This window comes from Triturus cristatus, chromosome 3_2, assembly GCF_964204655.1.
Source record: "Triturus cristatus chromosome 3_2, aTriCri1.1, whole genome shotgun sequence".
In the NCBI taxonomy this organism is placed as follows: Eukaryota; Metazoa; Chordata; class Amphibia; order Caudata; family Salamandridae; genus Triturus; species Triturus cristatus.
Genome location: NC_140584.1, coordinates 70,457,265 through 70,479,107, shown reverse-complemented (window position 1 = coordinate 70,479,107; position 21,843 = coordinate 70,457,265). Strand labels below are relative to the sequence as shown.

Below are 21,843 nucleotides of genomic sequence, written 5' to 3'. Positions count from 1 at the left end.
GTAGCAGGGAAGCAATGGACATAGGAAGACGTAAAGCAGGACATACTGGTGTGCGCATCATATAATCAATCACATCACTTCAAAGTGCTTTTCAGGTTTGCAAGTGGGTGAACGAAAGAACATTTGCACAATCATACGCAACCACTGAGTGACTTCCCAGGCATTCTATCACAACGACACCCTGACATTAAGCCTGGGATGGCTGAATCCGGGAGAGGCGAGGCGTGTCCTTCTTGGGACACCAGCGCTCGGTGGCTGAGGCCACAGAGGGAGCCCGATGCTTTGGAGGGCGGGGAGGGACAAGCATTTACCGTCATGGGAGTGGGAAGCCTCCGTCCACATAGGTACGTTTCCATTACAGGCTAGGGGCTGCTCGGGATTGGTCAGGGCCGGGACAGGGTGGGGCAGAGCTGCACTACTTCAGGAGCCGACGGCCACGGTCGCCTGCGCACGGTTCTCGACGCTGTCGTGATCTGGCCGAAGGATGACAAAGAGCAGGGAGTACTGCAGCTAACATTGGCTTTTGGTTGGGACGCAGCCCTAGTCTCTGCTGTTCCTGCACTCACTCCTGCCGACGGCCACCCACGACTGCACCTACTGCCCTTTGCCAACGCAAGACCGGCCTAGGGGACCAAGAAACGTACATCAATGGACCCCGAGGTGAGTGGTGCCGGATACGCCCGCGCAATGGTTCGCCCAGTTTGTACGCACTACTCTTTGGAGTGTCACCTGTGCGTGCTACGACTTTTCTAAGGACAGCCCTGCACTCGAGTGCCACTGCCGCCGGGACCACAGGAGGTCCGCGGGAGTAAGAGGGTATGCAATGTCTCTACAGGAGCAAAATTTGTGTGCACAAACCTGTCCGGTGACATGCTCTCAAAGAAAGGGTGCCAGGCTCTATTGACTGTGGGCACTTCTCTACATGAGTACAATCTACACTGTGTGAACATCTGTACGCACCACTCTACAGAGAACACTCATGCGTCACCCCTCCGCAAGAGTGCCACCTGTGTGCCCCACACTACACCGGGAGGGATCCGGGGTTCACCTGTACGTACCACGACTTTCCTAAGGACAGCCCCCCACTCGAGTGCCACTGTGACCACAGGAGGTGCACGGGAGTAAGAGGGTATGCAATGTCTCTACAGGAGCAACATTTGTGTGCACAAACCTGTCCGGTGACATGCTCTCAAAGAAAGGGTGCCAGGCTCTATTGACTGTGGGCACTTCTCTACATGAGTACAATCTACACTGTGTGAACATCTGTACGCACCACTCTACAGAGAACACTCATGCGTCACCCCTCCGCAAGAGTGCCACCTGTGTGCCCCACACTACACCGGTAGGGATCCGGGGTTCACCTGTACGTACCACGACTTTCCTAAGGACAGCCCCCCACTCGAGTGCCACTGTGACCCCAGGAGGTCCACGGGAGTAAGAGGGTATGCAATGTCTCTACAGGAGCAACATTTGTGTGCACAAACCTGTCCGGTGACATGCTCTCAAAGAAAGGGTGCCAGGCTCTATTGACTGTGGGCACTTCTCTACATGAGTACAATCTACACTGTGTGAACATCTGTACGCACCACTCTACAGAGAACACTCATGCGTCACCCCTCCGCAAGAGTGCCACCTGTGTGCCCCACACTACACCGGGAGGGACCCGGGGGTCGCCTGTGCGTACCACGACTTTCCAAAGGACAGCCCCCCACTCGAGTGCCACTGCCACTGTGTCCACGGGAGTACAGAGTAGGTGAAATGTCTCTACAGGAGAAACATTTTTGCGCACAAACCTATCCGGTGATAGCCTCTCAAATGGTGGCAGTCACTATGGACTGTGGGCACCTCTCTACATGAGGACAATCGACACTGAGTGTGAACATCTGTACGCACCACTCTACAGAGAACACTCATGCGTCACCCCTCCGCAAGAGTGCCACCTGTGTGCCCCACACTACACCGGTAGGGATCCGGGGTTCACCTGTACGTACCACGACTTTCCTAAGGACAGCCCCCCACTCGAGTGCCACTGTGACCCCAGGAGGTCCACGGGAGTAAGAGGGTATGCAATGTCTCTACAGGAGCAACATTTGTGTGCACAAACCTGTCCGGTGACATGCTCTCAAAGAAAGGGTGCCAGGCTCTATTGACTGTGGGCACTTCTCTACATGAGTACAATCTACACTGTGTGAACATCTGTACGCACCACTCTACAGAGAACACTCATGCGTCACCCCTCCGCAAGAGTGCCACCTGTGTGCCCCACACTACACCGGGAGGGACCCGGGGGTCGCCTGTGCGTACCACGACTTTCCAAAGGACAGCCCCCCACTCGAGTGCCACTGCCACTGTGTCCACGGGAGTACAGAGTGGGTGAAATGTCTCAACAGGAGAAACATTTTTGCGCACAAACCTATCCGGTGATAGCCTCTCAAATGGTGGCAGTCACTATGGACTGTGGGCACCTCTCTACATGAGGACAATCGACACTGAGTGTGAACATCTGTACGCACCACTCTACAGAGAACACTCATGCGTCACCCCTCCGCAAGAGTGCCACCGCAGTACATGGGGGGAGGGGGTCACTTGTCGGCACTAGTGTACGAGGCGCAACTGGGTGGAGCGTTCACCTTGACAAGGATTGTGATATTTCTTGGAGTGGGTAGTCACGCACCCCATATAGAAATCCGATGTATTCTTACAAAGCACATCAAGACAAAAGCAATTCTCAGAATTCAGACAGGTTTTGGCTAAGAAGCTGGGGCTGGATGACAATGGCGCACACAACACGAGGTAACTAGGTAGCTATGCAGTTGGCTGAGCCAGAAATGAATAAGGATACTCCAGGTGCCCCGGGGCATGGCGGGTGGAAGGGCTGGCTATTGTCGTTTCGAGAGGATGCTTAGGAAACGGGTCACCCACGGAGCGCACCACCCCGTGTCACAAACTGATGAATCCAATACTTCATATGGTCGGCATGTCCCTGCCCCACGCCCCAGGAAAGCCATTCAGGCGCCTCATACATGGACCACTCTTTGCATTAGTGGTGCTAGGGTTTCAGCCGCTCTGCGCCGCCTGCAGGAGTACCACCTGTGCCCCCTTGAGTGTTTCACCCTCTGCTGGGTGTCACCCCTGTTTCTCATCATATGTTGTGCGCACCGCTCTGCAGTAGTTTCACCGGTGCACTCTCCCTTCTAAAGCCCATGCACCGACTATGTGCAGCGCTTACTGCAAGAGTGCGCCCCCTGCACGTTGGGCTAGCCAGGGACCACCTCTCCTCAGATAACAACGTACACTCTTCTCTGCGGGGGTCCCATAGCTGAACTATGTCCTCAACTATGCTCCCCGATGGGTAGGAGTGACTTCTTACCTATAAAATCTTCTCTGGTTGGTACTTCTGCGTTGATTTTAAATGACAGTAGGGAGCCCGTAGCCTATCAGCGCTCATGAGCAGTGTGTCCCAGAATGTTGATGGAAGCACGGAATTTGGATTAGAAGCAGGGATGTTGTGGGCTGAGGTGGGGTGGATGCAGGCGCGCAACAACAATTGGACTCAAAGCCCCCCCCCCCCCCCCTCGTGTGTGGCAGCCCGGGATGAGACAGCTTGCAGGCAACTCACACAGCCGCACCCGAGCACTTCACAGGTCTTTAAAAGACCGTTTGCATGTTAATGAGGCCTCTCTGTTGTTTCACCCCTTCTAAGAGCCCCTGCAGCTCCACTCTGCCTATTGCTTAAAGATTCAGCCCCCCCCCCGCGAAATCAGCTCCACTCTGCCTATTGCTTAAAGATTCAGCCCCCCCCCCCCCCGAAATCGGCTCCACTCTGCCGATTGCTGAAAGATTCCGCCCCCCCCCCCGACATTTTTTCTAAGCAACCCCCTTCCACTCCCAAATTTGGCTCTAGTTGCGCCTGCGGGTGGATGTAAGAATTTGGTGGGGTGGATAGAGATTCGAGACATTGTGTGGGTGGGGTATGTAAGCGACACTCCACGGACTTCCTGGAAGACCAGGACAAACAGTTTATATTTGACATAATATTTGACATATTGTAGCCAAGATGGCGTCGAATTCTGGGGGTGGGAGGCGGTCTGCGGAGGTTGAATATTTTCATGTTGCTAAATTGGGCGCCTTTTCTATGGATGAGATACCACATATTAGGTCGGCAGGTTATCTCAAAAAGAACTTTTGTTTATTAAAAGAATAATGATTATTTTGGTCCGTCACTCTGTGGAACGGCAGATTTGATCAAAACGTGCGCGCGTGCACTTTGTACCTCTCTGCTGTGCCAGGAATATGCATGTAAAGGGTCCCTAGGTTGTCGAGCTCTGAATCAGTAAGCGCACTCCATGATGTGGGTGGCTTCACCTCTGTGGTTTTCCTATCTCTGTTGTCTTGACAAGAATCTCACAGCTCGGTGAGGGGGTCAGGAGGACTTAAACCCAATTGAGCATTGCGAGAAAGACAATGTCTGACTGCAGTCTTCCTTCAATGACCGGTCTATGACCTGCTGCAGGGCTTTAAGAGGGCCGGGTCGTGCCGGTACTTCTCAAAAAGCAGGTGCTGAGACGGGTCCCTATCGGGTTCTCCATTTCTGCTTTCATCCTCTGATTGGAAAAGAAAAGTACCGCTGCTCAAAGACTTTGATGTAACTTCAAACAGACTCGTTTTAGTTCTTTCACAGTCTCATCATTACAGAACTGAATCATTTTCAATATTATATACAACAAACCCATACTCGTTGCTTATTTATCATATGCAACTAACAACAATTAACAAAGCCAAAAAGGCCTGGCTTGTTGCAGGCGTGATGTAACTTGTTGAATTATACATCTGGATGCAATGAGAGAAGCAGAAAAATACTAGTTGGGTGGCTCTCTAATCTAAGAACAGATTTTTAATTTACGTTTTTTAAACCATGCCCTAAATTACATTGGTCATGCCCCCTTGAAAGACCCATCAGTTTTTTCATCCCACTTAAAGCTCTGACCTACTGTGAAGAGATGGCGGCGTCATACTTCTGTGGCGGCAGCCACAGACTCATTACAGACCATAAAACAGGCCCAGAAACCAGCAGAGACTGACCTTTTAAACCACCCTTCTGTCCCTGCAGACTGCCCTATACCAGTTCGAACCTTGAGGCTGCTTTAGGGGACGGGAGTTCACGCATAAGTATAAGTGCATACCACACTGCAGTTCTGCACGAAGAACGTTAGTTTAGCATAACAAGCTCCCAGCTGGTTTGTCGGTGGTTATAATGGGCTGGGGTGTTAACCGTCAGAGGCCACTTGACCATCTGGCTTCAGTTGTGAGGACCTGTGATCATTCATTTAATTTTAGTTACCAAATTTTAGGCCTTTTTTGTGTAGGTTTGGATGGATTTTTGGATTACAGAGGTAGATCCTATCACTCATTAGAACATTGGAATGTTGAGCACTCCATTGAATACAACGGAGTGCTCCGAGCTTCTACAGGCTGGTACGTGCCGGTATAAGCCCGCAAAGCAACATTCCAATGTTGCTTTACAAAGGCCTCTCAGGGCCCGAGGGAATTAAAACCCACTCGAACTCCGAGAGGCCTTTGTTTTACTTGTTAGAACATTCTGCCCTCTAGTGGCTGAATGTTCTAATAGCCTTATAGCCCTTCGTAGCTGGGCTATACTGTCTATTAAAGTCCCGCTCCCTTGTTAAAGGCTCTTGCCTTCGTCTCGGGCCTTTAACGTTGTAGCGGGCCTTTAATAGCCAGTATAGCCCGCTACTGCGGGCTATAAGGCTATATTAAAATATTTTACTATTTATGCAAAGCCTCAAATACATAGGGAAATATATATTAACGTCTTGTGCTGAGTTTGTGTCACAAAAGTGAGGCAAACCGGCACAAACTATTAATTTCAAATTTACTTTCAGCGATAAACCTGTTTTGCACTGGAAAGTTGCCTGAAAGTAACTTTTCATTACTTTGCCTCAGGTGGCCATTCCATGAGTGGGACATTGGCTTTCCCAAGAAACCACGCATGGCTATTGACACGAATCCCTAACTGTACAGGGTTTGGCACCAAAAAATGACACCTCCATGAGAGTGGCTTTAATTTAGAGAAATGCTTTTATTGCTCGAAACTTTTCCAACCTTTGCACGTGCGCTGCACTGTCCAGCACAAACCCAAAGTGGGAGAATGTTTAATGTTTGTTTAGGCATAGTATTTTGTACTGGAAGGGTACTCTTATCTTAGTAGATGTGGCATTTCCTGCTCTTTCACACCAAGCAGCACAACAACTTTTACTGCTGTGTTGCATTCCATGACATCTTTGTAGATCTGCTCAGGAAATAACTGTGTTGCCAGTTAAGGAATTTGGGTGCAGGCTTCCTTTCGACCCCTTTCTGGAGAACTGTATTTTCATGCTGGAATCTGAAAATAAGATTATTTAGTTTCTTTCCCTTCTTTAATACTCTTAGTTCAATTTTAAACTATGTGCCGATTTCTGGGAGGAAGAGACCGATTATTAGATGATAGTAGTGATTTGATTTGCTCGGGATCAGTTCTGCTTTTTGTCCTGTTTCAAGGAAGGGGTGGTTTTTCCACATAAAGGAGATGAAAGTGGTCAAGAGGTCGATAAGAACTGAATGATTGGAAGACTTAGACTCGGATGGTGTCTACCACTTTCTTTTGACGGTCTGGATTGAGTAAAAGTCACATGCTCCTCCTTAGATGATGGTCATTCCACCGTAAGGTTGACTTTCTGGACCCCCTCTTGTTGTGAATGACATTATCAAAAAACAATGGAAAACTCAGATTGGTCCAGTAACAATGGGTTTTGCCTCATCTAGTGATGACCTTTGCCCTCTTCTGTCGGAATAGACAACAACGAAAGACAGGATACCTCGGCCCGCTCTTGTAATGATGCACCTGTCCAATAGCGACCCTCATGTGAAGATGGGGCACTGATCCAGAGGCTAAGGATGTCAATCTGCATCTAAGATAACTTTAGAGGGCGGCTGGGTGGAGGAGGTCTTGAGCCACATCGAGTCATTGTGGGCATTGTCCACATAGCGGAGAGCTCTGACTCCTATAGTGATATCAGATGTTTCCTCACTGTGGGGCAGTCTGAGCCTCCCCAGTAATGAGGGACGTTCACAACAGTGTGGGAACCTATGACCGCACCTGTGCATGGCTCCATATATGGATGGTGTTGTTCTCCTTGTATGTATGTATATGGTATTTCTATAGCATGAACCTAGGCGCTGTACATGGCCTTTGATTAAGGGTATTGCTCCTTTAACTAGCAGACTTGATTGATTCCCACAATAATGGCATTGCCAGTTGATACAGAATTTTCCAACGATTCCTTTAATGATGGCATTGCCCCACAATGTGGGCTTGGTGCCCATCAGAAACGACAGGCACTGCCACACACAATGGTAGCATCTGTTGACTAGTTCAATGATAAGCTTTACCCCGACAAATAGATGCCCGTGGACTGCTGTGATGATGGCCCTTGCTTCATAGGGTGGATGCCACAAGCTGCCTTACCTAATGATGCACCTTTATCCAGAAAGCAGGGATCTCGGACGCTTAGGAAGGGCATAGTCCAACAGACTGACAACCCTAGCCTGCTTTTGTAAGGAAGAACAGTATCCCATGGGATGGAAGCCTCTGAAGCGATTGGAACAAAGGCCCAGGACAATGGAAGGAGGCCTCTGCCCACACAAAGATTGGCATTGCCCCCTAGAGTAGAAGCGTCTGACCCTTACTCTCTCATAATCTTCATCACACCATAGTCTTGCCGGCCCAGAACCCCTATTATAGGCTTCAGAAATCCAATGTACAGTATCCAACGTAGACCCTTCTTACTTCCGTGGCTACAGCTTCGTAACATTAAAAGTCCCATCAAGCCCCAGGTATAAGGACGGCTGCTTCCTCGTGTTCACCTCTGCACCATCAAGGTAAAACCCCGGATAATCATCAGACCCGAGCATTCTCACGGTGAAGCAGGCTTCCCGCCCGGGAAGGGAGCGAGCTTGTTTTCACAGTGGCATCTCACCTGCATCGAATCCCGGTCTGAACTGGATCCTCAGTGACCGCATACTTCCACATAATTGAAGACGGGTTAAGCAAGTTCTGCCTGAGCAAGAGAACCATTTTTTGTTTTACAGTAAAATATATTTCTATTTCTGAATGGAAGACAGACATCTTTGTAAGGTCTGATGGCCAACGGTGCACGCAAAATGAAGAAATAAAAATAATTGGTGACAGTGGCACCCTGAAAATGCCGGAAGGATCCCTTGGCATGCTACCTCATGGTCAGTCGAAAGTCTCGCGACCATGGGAGGAGCCTGGTGACAAATTATTTCACACGCAGAATAGCTGCACCTCCCGCGTTGGTATTTCTTGCAGCAACACAGTGCAACAGGAAGCAGGTGGCAATTAAAACCTCATCAATTAAAGATTAGGTGACAGGCATCAACAGTCGTGCTACTGGGGCCACAAGGTACCAGTTGCGTTTAAGATGATAAAGATAGATACACGGGGCCAGGCGCGCAACACCAATTGGACTCAAAGGGCTTCAGCCACCCCCTCCCCCCCCCCCCTCCTCGTGTGTGGCAGCCCTGGACGAGACAGCTTCCCGAGCCGCACCCGAGCACTTCACAGGTCCTTAAAAGACCATTTGCATGGTAATGAGGCCTTGCTGTTGTCACCCCTTCTAAGAGCCCCTGCAGCTCCACTCTGCCTACTGCTTAAAGATTCAGCCCCCCCCCCGAATTTTTTTCATAGCACCCCCCCCTCCCCCGAAATTTGTCTCTAGTTGAGCCTCTGCACGGGGCTGGCTTCAGGGCTTCCATCCCACCATTTTGTTGCGGTCGTCCATGTGTTATTAGCATCGGTTGTCCTTGTTTTTAGCTGCTTGTGTGGTTCGCTATAGGAGTCATGCCTCCCACTGGATCCCAGAAACCTGTACAATTTTGCATACTGCTGACAATACACTGAGTCATCTTTGCAGAGAGGTGTATTAATAGTTGACACACGTGCACGTGCGTATACATGCAATAATTAATACGTTATCTTAATGTATTCGGCAAGTTTAGATGGGCCGGGTGCCGGCTCCTGGCAAGGGTGGTGGGTGTGTGCAAAAGCCGTGGGAAGGGGTTGTTTGCCACGTGCCCTACATAGAAGCTGTGTAGGAAGAGGAAGGACGATTGGAGTCAACATATGTTGACGCACACTCCCTGAAGTGTGGGAAGGAGTGCTGCAACCCTGCAGAGATTTGTCGGGGCGTGGTGTTTTTGATTACCACCGCAAGGAGGCGCTAACAATCATGTTTTCGACTTCCCAGTGATGCAGTGGGCAGCTTCCCCAGCAACCATACTTTGCAAAAATCATGACAAAACAAACATTGACGAAGCCGGAAGGCTGGTTTGGTTTATGGCAAGATACTTAGTAAAATAAAATATTAAAAATGTGAGCACTGCTTAGTTGAGGGGAATGTTTGCCTCAAGTTTTAAGGTATTTTGGTGTGGATGGAATGTTCTCTGATCTGCCACATCTCAGACACACTTGACCCCTCCACAGATTGTTTTACATCATCCGATATCGTCACAGGTGCAAAAGTTGTCCTACTTAGGGCCCCAAGAACAGACCCATGCGACAATTTCTGAATATTCACCGGCTATTACAATAATTCCCTTTTATATTTAGTGTTTGTGAATCAGCCCCATGGGGTTATCCTGGTTCGTCATGATTCTGGCACTGTTGGCACTCCATTAAACAACCCTGGCCTTAAGCATGTGTGGGGTTTCAACGCCCTATGTGACGACTTTCTGTGCTTGAAATACATTTGACATTGTGTTCTTTCCAAATTAACACATTTTTGACTTTCTGCCAAAAAAAGGTCTATGCCGGTTCAATCCAAAAATTGTAATATATGCGTATAAAATACATTCACATGCAATTAATTCAATTGGAAATATTTTTCAGGGTCAGTGGGAACCATAAAAAAATCTGTTCTCTATCCAGCCCCCTAAACCTACGTTGGTCACTCCTGGTTATATTTGACTCTCCTGGTTTAAATTCTGCTGGACAAGTTTTCCTTTCTCTTTTCCTGCTTCCTATGTCCCTAAAGTAGTTGGTGCATAAGAATTCTTCTTTGAAATAAAACGTTCCTCAACCATCTTGTTTCTGGGCTTGCAAAAGCCTCTCTTCTCTTAAAGCTGTCCGCATCTCTGATAGAGATACATTCTGCATATGGGTCTGGGGAGACTATTTTGTGATAGGGAATATCTGCAGAACCGCTGAGTAACTTGGGTCTGGCCTTCCAGATAGTTTCTCAACCACACAGCTGCCTTTTTAGACGGACAGGAGACAGAAAGCCTGGCGACTGAGTTTTCAATCTCAAGTAGCGACAGCCTTAACTAGCATTGTTGACTGGCGCTACAGCGCTACATTAGAACATTGGGGTGAGTTGGATGGGTTATATTTATAGATTACTAGATATCATACAGCCTTCTTACACATCAAGAATACTGTTGCCTTGTGGCATTGTTCGTTTTAAACAGCATCACCATGTTATAGTCTGCTATGCCTGACGATAGAAGTTGGTATGTCTCATCACTCCGCTTACACACCTTGCTAACAATTCACAAAGTCAGGAATCTAAAGATCCTTCACTCAAAAGACAGAATTTTAATATAATTAATGTATTACTGTTGATTGACCAAAAAATGACAAACGATGCCCCAAATCACTCCTTGCCTCACTAAGGCACAACAATGCATTTAAGATTGATGGCCTTTCTGACTATTGTAAAGACTAGGCGGTCAAAGGTATTAATGTACGCAGTAACCTTGGCTCCAAAAAAAATTCAAAAAACCTTTGGAAAAGTGCAAACTAAAAATATCCTTCCTAATCCGGACTTTTATGCATTTTTTGAAACTGAAAGTAGCCCTGCAAAGGGTTGAACGTCCCCACACCCTGGTCTTCCCAACTTCCTTACGAAACTAAATCAAACTGGCCATGCGGCATCACAGATGTAAAGCATGTGTGCTCCATCTAGACCCTATCTCACCCATAAAGAGACTAACTTTTGGAATGACCACCCAACCGCGTAATCTGATCACCCTTTACCCCCTCAGCCTTAGCCCAAATATGGAGCTCACCTTTTAAATGCAAATTCATAATGTATACTGCACCCAAGAGAATTACATTCATTTGGCTTCAGATTCCAGTCTATACTGGAACTGCAACATCAATCAATACAGGAGATTTCAAGCATAAGCTTTTCAGTTGCATGTATGTAATTCCACTTTGGCTTGAAATACAGGCATTCACACAAATAAATTCGACATACTGCTTACCGTTAACCCCAACACTGCTCCCCTAGGTATATTTTCCTTAGGAAACCTTCAACATCTTAGACCTCATTTTAGACCTTTTGCTAAATGATGGGTGCCAAGCAAATTCTTCCCGAATGGAAAGCTGCAAGAACATATCGTTCCATAGATGGTTGGCTTGGACGTCATATTTTGGAAATCACACTTTCTACATGCATCAAGGTAGCTATGAGACACTATCGGCCTCCACCTTCAGAAATGCAAACCGCCTTTAGCTCTTATGGTCCACACTCACAAGATGGAGTTCAAATCTTGAGAGATGGCTAACCTCTCTTGCTTCTCATTTTCCATACTTTCCACTACAATCTATTGTTTACAGCTGCCCTTCGTCTTGTTACGAAATACATTTGTATGTTATTATAAATATGCTTAGATGTTATTAAAACGTATGTGACCTTCAGAGCTAGAATAGTTTTGATTACTTCTTTTTATTTTGTTACTATATTTGATGTGCTACTCTTCAACTCTTTATCTGCTCTAATAAAAAAAAAATCTGAATTAAACAGAGCTTTGAGGTGAGTGTGGGAGCCATATAGGAGGTTGTAGATTGGCTTCATCAGGTTTGTAATGCGTGGCATGGGCACTGCATGGGTGATGTTGCTCCAGTAGCGCACTGTTTCTCTTCCCCTGCCTCCCTGCCCTGTCCCTCTCCTCATAGGAGGCCTTCACTTGTGGTTCAGATGACTCTAGAGGGAGAGCGCATTAAACAGCAGTTATAGACCAGGGCAGTGGGATGCAATGCTACAGTTAAGTCTAAGCCTATAATTTCCAGCTAAATAGTTTACTACGTTTTTGCTTGGCTTCTCTATATTTTAAATTCGTTTTTAAATGCAAGCACAAAATCCCCTCGTCCCCGCACTGGAGTATCTAATGGCAATAAAATTGATTTTTTTGTGTAGTACTGCATACTGCACTTCTTCCATGTCTAATTGCTAGAAATGCCAAGATATTGGGGCATGTTTACAAGAGCATTGTGCCACAGGAGCGTCCCTTTTTACGATGCTCCTCTGGCACAATGCCCTGTTCCATATTTAAAATGTGGCGTAAGCCTCTTTGTGTGGCTTAATGTTCCATTGTACATACCGTACCCTGTCATACAGTTTTCTGCATCAAAGGGGCATGCAATGGGTGGTGCTACGAGTGTTCCACCGCAACACCCAATGCTTTTTGACGCTACTCCAGATTTAAAAGGATCTGTAAATCTGAGGCAGCGCCAAAAACTAACGCAATTGAAAAGAAGGCACTATAGTAGTGCAACAAGGAGGAATACTTTTATTTCTCTTTCTATGTGTGATTCATTGTGCAGTACACATAGAAGGAGCAAATCACCTTTAATGATTGTTTATGTGCAGGAAGGTGTCCCTTCTGTGCAGGAAGGACACACATAAACAATCATCCCTGCAACGCAGGCCCCGCTGCACCATGGCGCAAGGGTGTCTGCATTGGTGCAAGGCAGCTTTTTTAGCGCCGGTGCAACGGAAAACATAGTACGGTGCATCCCTGCATTGTTTAAATGACACAGAGTGCTGCTGCTAAAGTTCTTGCAGCACCCCACTGCATCATTTCCCGTGTAAATATGCCCCATTGTGTTTTATCTTTAAAGACTAGTGACAAGATTTCAAAGTGAAAATAGTCGGTTGTATTTACAAGCCCTCTGTGCCACCGTAATATCACTTTTTCTGACGTTAGGGTGGTGCACGGGCATTAGCCATATCTACAAGGCTATGTAAAGCCACCCTGCACGGCTTTTCATGGCCAACGGAGTAAAGCAAAACAACACAGGTCGCTGCTTTGATTTACTCTCTGCCAAACCGGTGTTCCATGAGTGTTGCAGTGGGTATTCCCACGCATCACTCGTGGACTTTAACGTTGCCACAGATTTACAATATCTCATAAACCTGGGACAGCGCCAAAACCTTGTGCCTCCCTAGAACAGACATAACGAGGAGAAATTTTAACCTTACTCCTCATTTTTTCCTCATTCCACGTGTGCTGCATTCTGCAGCACACGTGGAATGAGGAAAACACATCCAATTATTGTTTTTGTGCAAGAATGTGTCCCTTCCTGCACAAAAACAAGCCTGCCAACAACACAGACACCATTGCACCATGGTGCAAGGGGTGCCTGCGTTAGCACACGCATGAAAATTGTGCACTCACTCTGGCTGAAAGGACAGGAATGCACCATATCTTGTAAACACGGTGCATTCCGGCCCTTTCGAAGTGGCGCAGGACTGCGCAGCAAAATGATTTGCGGCACTGCCCTACACCAATTCCTTGTAAATATGCCCCACTATTTGCAAACAGAATACGGACGGCGGCAGATAACCATACTTGTGGGAAAAAGTGGAGAACACTCTGCTGAGGCACTCTATGTACCTGCTGCTCTGCCTTTTCCCACAGTGCTTTGCAGCGGGCACAAGGCACCAAACTGGACCGTCCTGTCCCAGGCGTGGTTCAAGTAGAATTCTAGCAGGAGATAAAATCGGAGCAATCAGGGCCGGATTTTGGCAGAGGCGAGCTGGGCCCAGGCCAGTTTTCAGAGAGTGTAAGAAGCTGTCTGCATTAACGTTATGCAGACAGCAGAGCCCCCTGTCACCTGGCTCCAGTGCTGGACACGATGTTTTTAGCCTCCCTTCAGCCTGATTTCTTGCCCTCCCATCTCCTCTCACCCCTTGCTGCCACATACTATGAACCCCCCTCCAGCAAACACCTTGGCACCAGCGTCCTATGCTAATCTGTGCATAATTCAGGTGATTGGGGGTGGTGCGGAGATGTGTTCAGAGGCCAGTCACTACTGCTCTGAGGTAGTCAGCTAGGGACTGACCCCTGAACACAGAAGGGGCTGCCCGCTGCCTCAGTTTATTCATCAGCCGCGAGGGCGCCACATTTATTTCCCTGCCCAGGGCGCTACCCTGACAAAGGCCGACTCTAGGAGCAATTAACCTGCAGTTTGTCCCTGGGCAAACCAGTCTCCCCTGCTCCGATTGCGATCAGTCGCCGTGTTTACAGGAAATGTAAATGTGTTCAGAACAATCACCCGGGACTTTACCAACAGCCCTTTCATGAGGCGCAGGCAGGCGTCCGCTAAGCAGCAAAGCGCCCAACTCGCAGGCCCGTAATATTCGTTAGTTTACGATGATACGATGGCTCATTAGAGTCATTTCATGGGTGGGGAACGGTGGGGCAAGCAGCTCACTTCCTTCCGAAGCACACTGCGCCAAAATACTTTAGCCCGGTCCCCTTAAAAGTTATGGAATTTTGGTGCTGGCAACCCAAACCACAGGGTTGCCGGATAACCTCATGCGGGCAAGCCGCCATGTTTCCAGTCCCGAGTTTTTATTTAACCCATTATGTTGCAATCTCTGAATTGTTGACGTCGTTTACATCAATCGCACGAACGCACCTGATCAACATGTTTATTTAAAAGAACAGTTCCCGGGCGGGGAATATTGTGTTCTGCCAGCAACCATATAAAAGCATATCTGCCCTGTTTGCAGAGGTATTTTTAAAGTTCTATGATAGGAGGCATTTGATTCATTTAGTCATAGGTGCCAACGTAAACAGACATGCATGCCATATTTTCTAAATAACTATCTAGTATGCAAATGAGTTCTATCTAGATATCCTTTATGGAGGGCTACCAACTCACACAGTGACGTCACATTTTATAACTTATCACGTGATCACTTGGCAAACCAATGAAGAGCCGCTCTTGCACAGTTAGCCGTATGTCTTGCACAGTATAGGTTTCCAGCTCTGCTGTGAATCCTCTTCATAGCTGGGCTCCTAAAAAAAAGCTCCCAGGACATGGGAGGGGGCTCCAGTTGATGTCACTCTTGCTATGGTGAGGGTCGCGGATCAGTGCAGGGGTGCCAAAGCCCCACTTTCAATTGTCTGCTACCCCTCTAGAGCCCCACCCGCTTCTGTCTGCACGATCAGAGGGTGACACGTATTCTAAGGTTGGCAGGTGTGTGCATGGGTTGTGGATATCCTGAAAAGGTGGTATGGATCAGGGCATCTTTATTATACATAGCTGCCCCTGAGTTAGGATGATGTGCATTATGGGTGGTATGCAACTGCAACCGTACAATCAGGACTTTGATAACATTGCAAATCAGCAAACACAAATTGCAGATGTAGTATCAGGAAGAGATTTGTTTTTTTTCTACTGAGTCAGGCTAACGCGCTACTTAGCGAAGATTTTACAGTTAAGAACCCATGCTTTAAATAGTGTCTGTGATGACATACATGGAGGGAGGTGGTCACTGACAATGGAGAGCATTCTAAACAGTGGCGTCTCCTCCGCTAAGGCGGAGGAGTGTCACCTCACTGCTCTTTGAGCAGTGCAAAAAATTAAAATAAGATGACAATATCAAGACGTTATTAGCAGTTTATTATTCTGCGTGCGGGGCTGAGCTGGTCAGAGCAGGGGAAGGATTGGTTAGCACTCTCAAAGTGTGCATGACGGTTTGGTCGGCCCTATTGGGTCGGACAAACCATCATGCGCACTTATCCCGATCTCCACCTGGCTGTGTTGCACAGCTGGGTGGAGAACCTGCCTGGGCTCCAAGGCACTGCCTAAGCGGCCAAACAGGCTGCTCAGACCAATGACGATGCTGCTGATGCAGCATTGTGATTGGCTGGAGAGAGCCTGGGAGCTTGGGTGCTTCTGGTGCTGCCAGTGAAGTCGGAGGAGAGGCAGCAGCCCCCCACCACACCTCCCTCGTTCCAAGGCAGCCCCCACTAATTTTAAATAGCTAAAAAGATATTTAATAAAACTGCACCACTGGACAAAAGTATCACAGGTGACTTTGGGTTAAATAGCTTCAAAGAAGAATAACTTTCCTTTTAATGACAGTATACATGGTCTTAGGTAAGATGAACAATGCTCACTCTGTTACTGAAAAGTTTTATATTTTCTAGATCATGCTATGATTTCTTTTGCAGTTCTGGATGCTATAGCATCTACGAATGTTAGCACGGCACCATGTTTCCAGTCCTATTTTTTTTAACTACATATCATTATCAGGTATGTTAGTTCTTTTGGCTCATTGGAAGAATGGCTTGACTTTTTTAAAGTAAAGTTCAAACCTGTCCTTGTGGTGGCCTGCTGAATTGGAGTTATCGGAATACCTGAGCCACGAGGTCTCATGTTTGAGCTATATATCTCATGTAAACTACCTTCATCAAACTATAAGAACCAGATTTCGACTATCCTTTAGGAGTGCTGAAAGCTGTTACAAGATCTCCTTTAATAGGACAATGAGTTCCAGAAGGTGGACTTAGCTGCCGATAACCTAGACCACCATTTGAGTAGAGAATAGATGCCATCTGTTTCAAGTGTGCCCAAAGTAGGCAGAGGGACAAACATTTGACAGGTTTCCAGAAAAACTCTGTGTATGTAATTGAATTCCATTTAGATCAATTGTTTCTATGTTTATCTTATGGATAGATAGCTTAAAAAAACGTAAATATGGAGCTAAGAGCAGTAGATCTATACTTAGCTATATTCACTTGCCTTCTCAATGTTTAGCATTCAATATTTTTGGCCCATTATATTTTTGTACTCGATATTGCATCATACAGCCATCTGCATGCAGATACAGTTTGCCCAGTTTTGTTGTTTGTTCAATAAAGACAGGCATAAGATGCATATGCTGTAGCAGGAGCTTATATCACAGGTTATCTTTAAATCAATCGCTCTCACTTATCTGGCAATTTTTACAAACATTTCATAGTTAGAGAGGAAGATTTAGTTAGATGAGCTTGATAGATATCTCTACTGCCAGAATCAATAGTGTTAAGTGAACCCCTTGTTTATGCGAGTCAGAATAGGCAGCCTGAGCTTATTTTGTGAAGGCAGCTTGACCTTCAACACATTACTTCTAGATACTCACAAGTTCCTTACTCTTTGCCATTCAGAAAGCAGCTGAACCACATCTGTTTTATTTGCGTCTGCTGTCCTATCAGCATATACTTTTTATTCTTGATTCTACCTGACCCTTGGTGGCCTGTAGCTTTGCACAAATGCAGTGGATGTGGAAATGCTTTTTGGAGAAGAGGCTTGGGTACCGAGGGCATGCACATATAAATGGCTAACAAGATAAAGAGTACGTCACGTAACTCCAACAGGGTTCAACTTCATGAGCAAACTTTATAACAACCACTGTGAAAGTGAATTCCATGTACATTCACTCTATGGCAGCAACCTAAAAATATGGATTGCATCTGTCTCTCTTGGTGTATGTTGTACACTCCAGGTCAAGTTACTTATCAACTTTAACAGTTGCTTTCAACATGTCTCACCCACAAATCTTCAAAAACATTTTGGATTAACATGCCCTATGAAAAGATACTATAAGGATGCAATTAGTTAAGAAGGTATCCCACACAACTCATGCCCCTGATACAAAGATCGGTGTGGAATCAGCAAAGTACAGTCTCAAACTATTCCTTCTTCAGTCATCAATAAAAGAAAATATGGAATTTACAAATTTTGAGTCAAACTGCCTTACTCTTGCACCTTGAGCTTTTCCAAAAATGTTTTATGATAATGAGAAATTAGATATGTGGTGCTGCTGCGGCTAGGTCGAAGGTTTCATGTTGGAGGTATGTTATGAATTTATTTTGTGATGTTTGATGTGGGTGTGTCTAAGCCATGATAGATTGAGCAGCATATGTCTGCGTATCCCAATTGCCTTCCACATTTATTCATAATGTTTCTTAAGTCCATCCCTGAAACCTAGAAACAGGTAGCTTAACTTTTTTCATGGTCTGTTGTTTTGGGTAAGCACATGTTAGGACGATACCTAGGCTAGGGAATGCAGCACTGAATCACACTAGATGGAAACATACTCTAAAAGACAGTAAGTAAATTAGGGCAAGTGTGACCATCATTTCCTCTATAGATGATATAGAACCTGGTCTCAAGTTTTGATGTCCAAGCCCAAGACATTTTATTGTTGATTATAAGTAGTTGGCCAATGCCTACCTTAAACTTGGATCCCCTATACCAAGAACTGTGCTGTTGACTTGACACTCTAACTGTAAATCAACAGCTGATTTACCCCTCTGAGCATCTCTTAGTCAATTGGGGAAAATGCCTAGTCTTTCAGTGTGCCCTGAAATGTGGCGCTTGACCCTGTTAACCTCCACATTTTTATAAATATATCTAAGTTGACAAATCTCCAAGCTGCATTCCACGCTGGTTACTTGTTTGAATTGGAAAATCTACTTTAACTAACCACAGTTTACAAAAACAAAATGTGAAGGAAACAGAATGTTCCAGGTGGGTTTGTCTGAAATATGCCAGTTTTGATTTCATTCCCACATGGATCGCTATAACCATTATAGCAGTATCTTTTTCAGAGACCACAGAAAGTCACTGCCCAGCAGAGTCCACATTACTAGTGCTTTTCTGCTTTGAATAATAGACTGGAAGGATTTTTAAGCTAGGAGCACTTCTCTTTTAAATGTGAACCAAAGGTATACATCTAAAGATGTTTTAAGTGGTCACATTTTTTATGTAAGCGCAAGACTAATTTCCTGTCAAGAAACTAGTATTTTGCGAAACTCTAAAATAGGGACCTAACGCACTGTACTGTATACACATTCCTCTATGTTTGTACAGCTAATCATTAAGGTTAAGTTTGTAAATTCTAAAATGTGTAAATATTGCTAAGTCCCTTATGGCAGATACTGCTGTAATTTTGGTACAGCATCTCAACTTCAATGCATCTATGGTCGAACTCCTAAATGATAGACTTGCATTTTAAAAAAGCATCTGAATTCTAGTTTCCAGATATAATTTCAGCGCAGCTATTCTGAATCATCAAAATCAACTCCCGATCGTCTGAATGTTGGCCAAGCATTTAATCTATAGATAACAAATTCTCACTGATGATCCACAAGAGCTAAATCCAATGTGTCACTCAGGAGTTCACAACATGCATATCAATGCAATGGGTCTGAATGAGAGAGGGATCAATGCACTGGTTGTTCTGAAGATGTAAAGTGGTGTCCACAAGGACTGCTAGTGACTACTTATGCTCTCAAACTTTGATGTGTGGTTAAGTAGCAAAACTAAAGTACACCTACATGTTGGCTTTAACTGAGCACTGGAAGTGAGTGCATTAAGCGTGGCTGAATCTTATTAGGGAAGGCTCTTTATTTTTTATCTGACTTACACATTTCATATTTTGAATAAACATCTTAACTCCAGAATGTATACATCTTAGTTGATAATCTAAAATCTGCATCATCTACCTGTTTGTTACACTTCTAAATACCCCAAATTCACTCTTTGGTTGCACTTCTAACTTCTGAAAATGTAATTTTTTAGTTAAAATATCTCACATCCCGAGAGTATAAGTTGAAGAAAACAGTTATGCCTTTAGACTGAGTTTCTACACAATGCTATCACCATCTCATCTCCAAAACATCAGTGTTTTCATTAGCTCTTAAGCCATGTTAAGGGACTATTATGTAAAATTGATAAAAAAGACACATGTAACAATTTAAAAGCTAGACACATATCATGCCAAGTAAATTTTCGATTATCTTTGCCTATGAATTTTAATATTGTGTTTCTACTATAGCAAGCAAGCTCATTCTTTTCCACACCATGGTGGCGTATCTGTGAGACTACTACCAGCATAGACCCAATTTATCCAAAAAGCTGAACAGGAATGGATTACATGTTTGTTTCAGCAGCCTGCCCACAGGAGAGTCATCCGATTGATCTAGAAGGTCAACTGAAGAAGAAACATTCTTCTGATCTGTTGGCTTCACTGTAGGAATATTGCTCTAAAGGGCATTTCAGGGAACTCACGGTATGACGGACACTCTCTTGTAAAAGAAAGTTACCTGCAGAAAATGGTATCATCTATAATGAGCTTCACTAACATTTGGCCATTCTTATGCGTTGGGTTCCACATCTGAAAGGCATCTCTAGCATGCTTTGCCCTATATTTGGTCATTACTTGAATTGTGTTGGTTTTCTGCTAGTAGTAGGTAAAGGAAAAAAATGGCTGCAGATATGCAGGCAGGCAGTGGTGACCCAGCTGTCAACGTCATTGGCAAGAAACGTATATCTAATACAGTGTGCTAGACATACTAAAGAGTGGTTAGCAAGGATTTTCATGGACCTGTCATGTCTGTTAAATCGTAGATGGTTATGACGTTTGAGATTGTAAGACATGCAAAAGGCCCTGTACCAGTTTAATTTTTAAAATCCATTTTGTCATGTCTCTAAAATGGTAGGACCTCAAGGAAATAGGAGATTTTATTCAATTCAACAATCCATACTTTTCTTTATCATACTCTGATCTAGATTACAATAAATAAGGGGCATAGACCCCTCACCAACACTATGTGGCATGCTTCATCATAATAGTCACTTCTAGCCTCCAGCGGTTTTCTGCTAGTGGACTCACCTTAAACTCTCTATATGTGAACTGCATTTGTGTAAGCATCCTAGTTCTAAATCAAAGGTAGTGCTACGTCGTACAGATGTACCAATTCAATCACCTCTTGGAGGGACTCAAAAATTAAAATTGTTTAATGATGGATATCATTTTTTATTAGTTATTTGTCTTATGCAAGATTAAAACCTGGCGATAGAGGTTCTTCCTAGGGACCAGATTCATCGCTGAATAAGGGTCAATATTTTTCTACCTCTAAGAATCACTCTAGTTGGACGGGGTGTATTTGTCAGGACCATTTAGCAACCTATTTGCAATTACCATCTGTGTTTGTAGAAATTAATATATTAGAAAATATTATGTGAAGGTAGTACAGGACTAGCGTGTCCCAGAATAATTCTACAATCCTGAACAAGTTATTTTATATTAGGGCTGGCTGCTGGTGGGATTTAAAACGGGAAGATAAGGTCAAGTGATTATCCTCTTGTGTTTGTAGACCATTTGATTCCATGGGGCCTTGACTTCCTCAATCCTATGTTAGATGAGAGCATGACCAAGAAATGAAAGCCAATCTTTGAACTCTAGAATATTTCCAGTTTTCCTATGGTCCACAGTCCTTTATGAGCACCTAATTAAAATACGTAAACACAAAAGGTGCCCTGTAAGAGGAAAATGTTTTAAACCATTTAAGCATTTAGAGGATTTGTTGCTAGCACACATACAATCCCACTAACAAATGTAATTAATAAAAGAGAACAAAACATTATTTACGTATTCCCGCAAAAGTGAGGTAAGGCATGATTCTTTTTAGAATCAGAACACTATTTAATTGTTTATCAAACCCCATATAGTTATCTTAGAGGGTCAAAATGGCAGCAAAGACCCTCTATCTAACATTGATCACAAAAATAACATAATTTACAGAGAGTGATTTGAGACAGATAGATAAAATTACTTCTCACTCAGCTCATTTTTGGAACATGTCAATAGTGAGGGACCTTCTCCTACCGAAAACAACTACATCAATCTTCTGAGCTTA

The 21,843-nt window shown here is 45.1% G+C and overlaps 1 protein-coding gene across 1 annotated transcript in view; it reads left to right on the top strand.

Moving 5' to 3' along the window:
• Nucleotides 1–446: 446 nt before the first annotated feature.
• Nucleotides 447–21,843, top strand: part of ATP12A (ATPase H+/K+ transporting non-gastric alpha2 subunit) — a 129,525-nt gene continuing 108,128 nt past the window's right edge. The window contains exon 1 of the mRNA XM_085647250.1: nucleotides 447–660. Within this exon, the coding sequence (XP_085503376.1) occupies nucleotides 649–660 (12 nt within the window). The 5' untranslated portion in view covers nucleotides 447–648. The remainder of the gene's footprint in view (nucleotides 661–21,843) is intronic.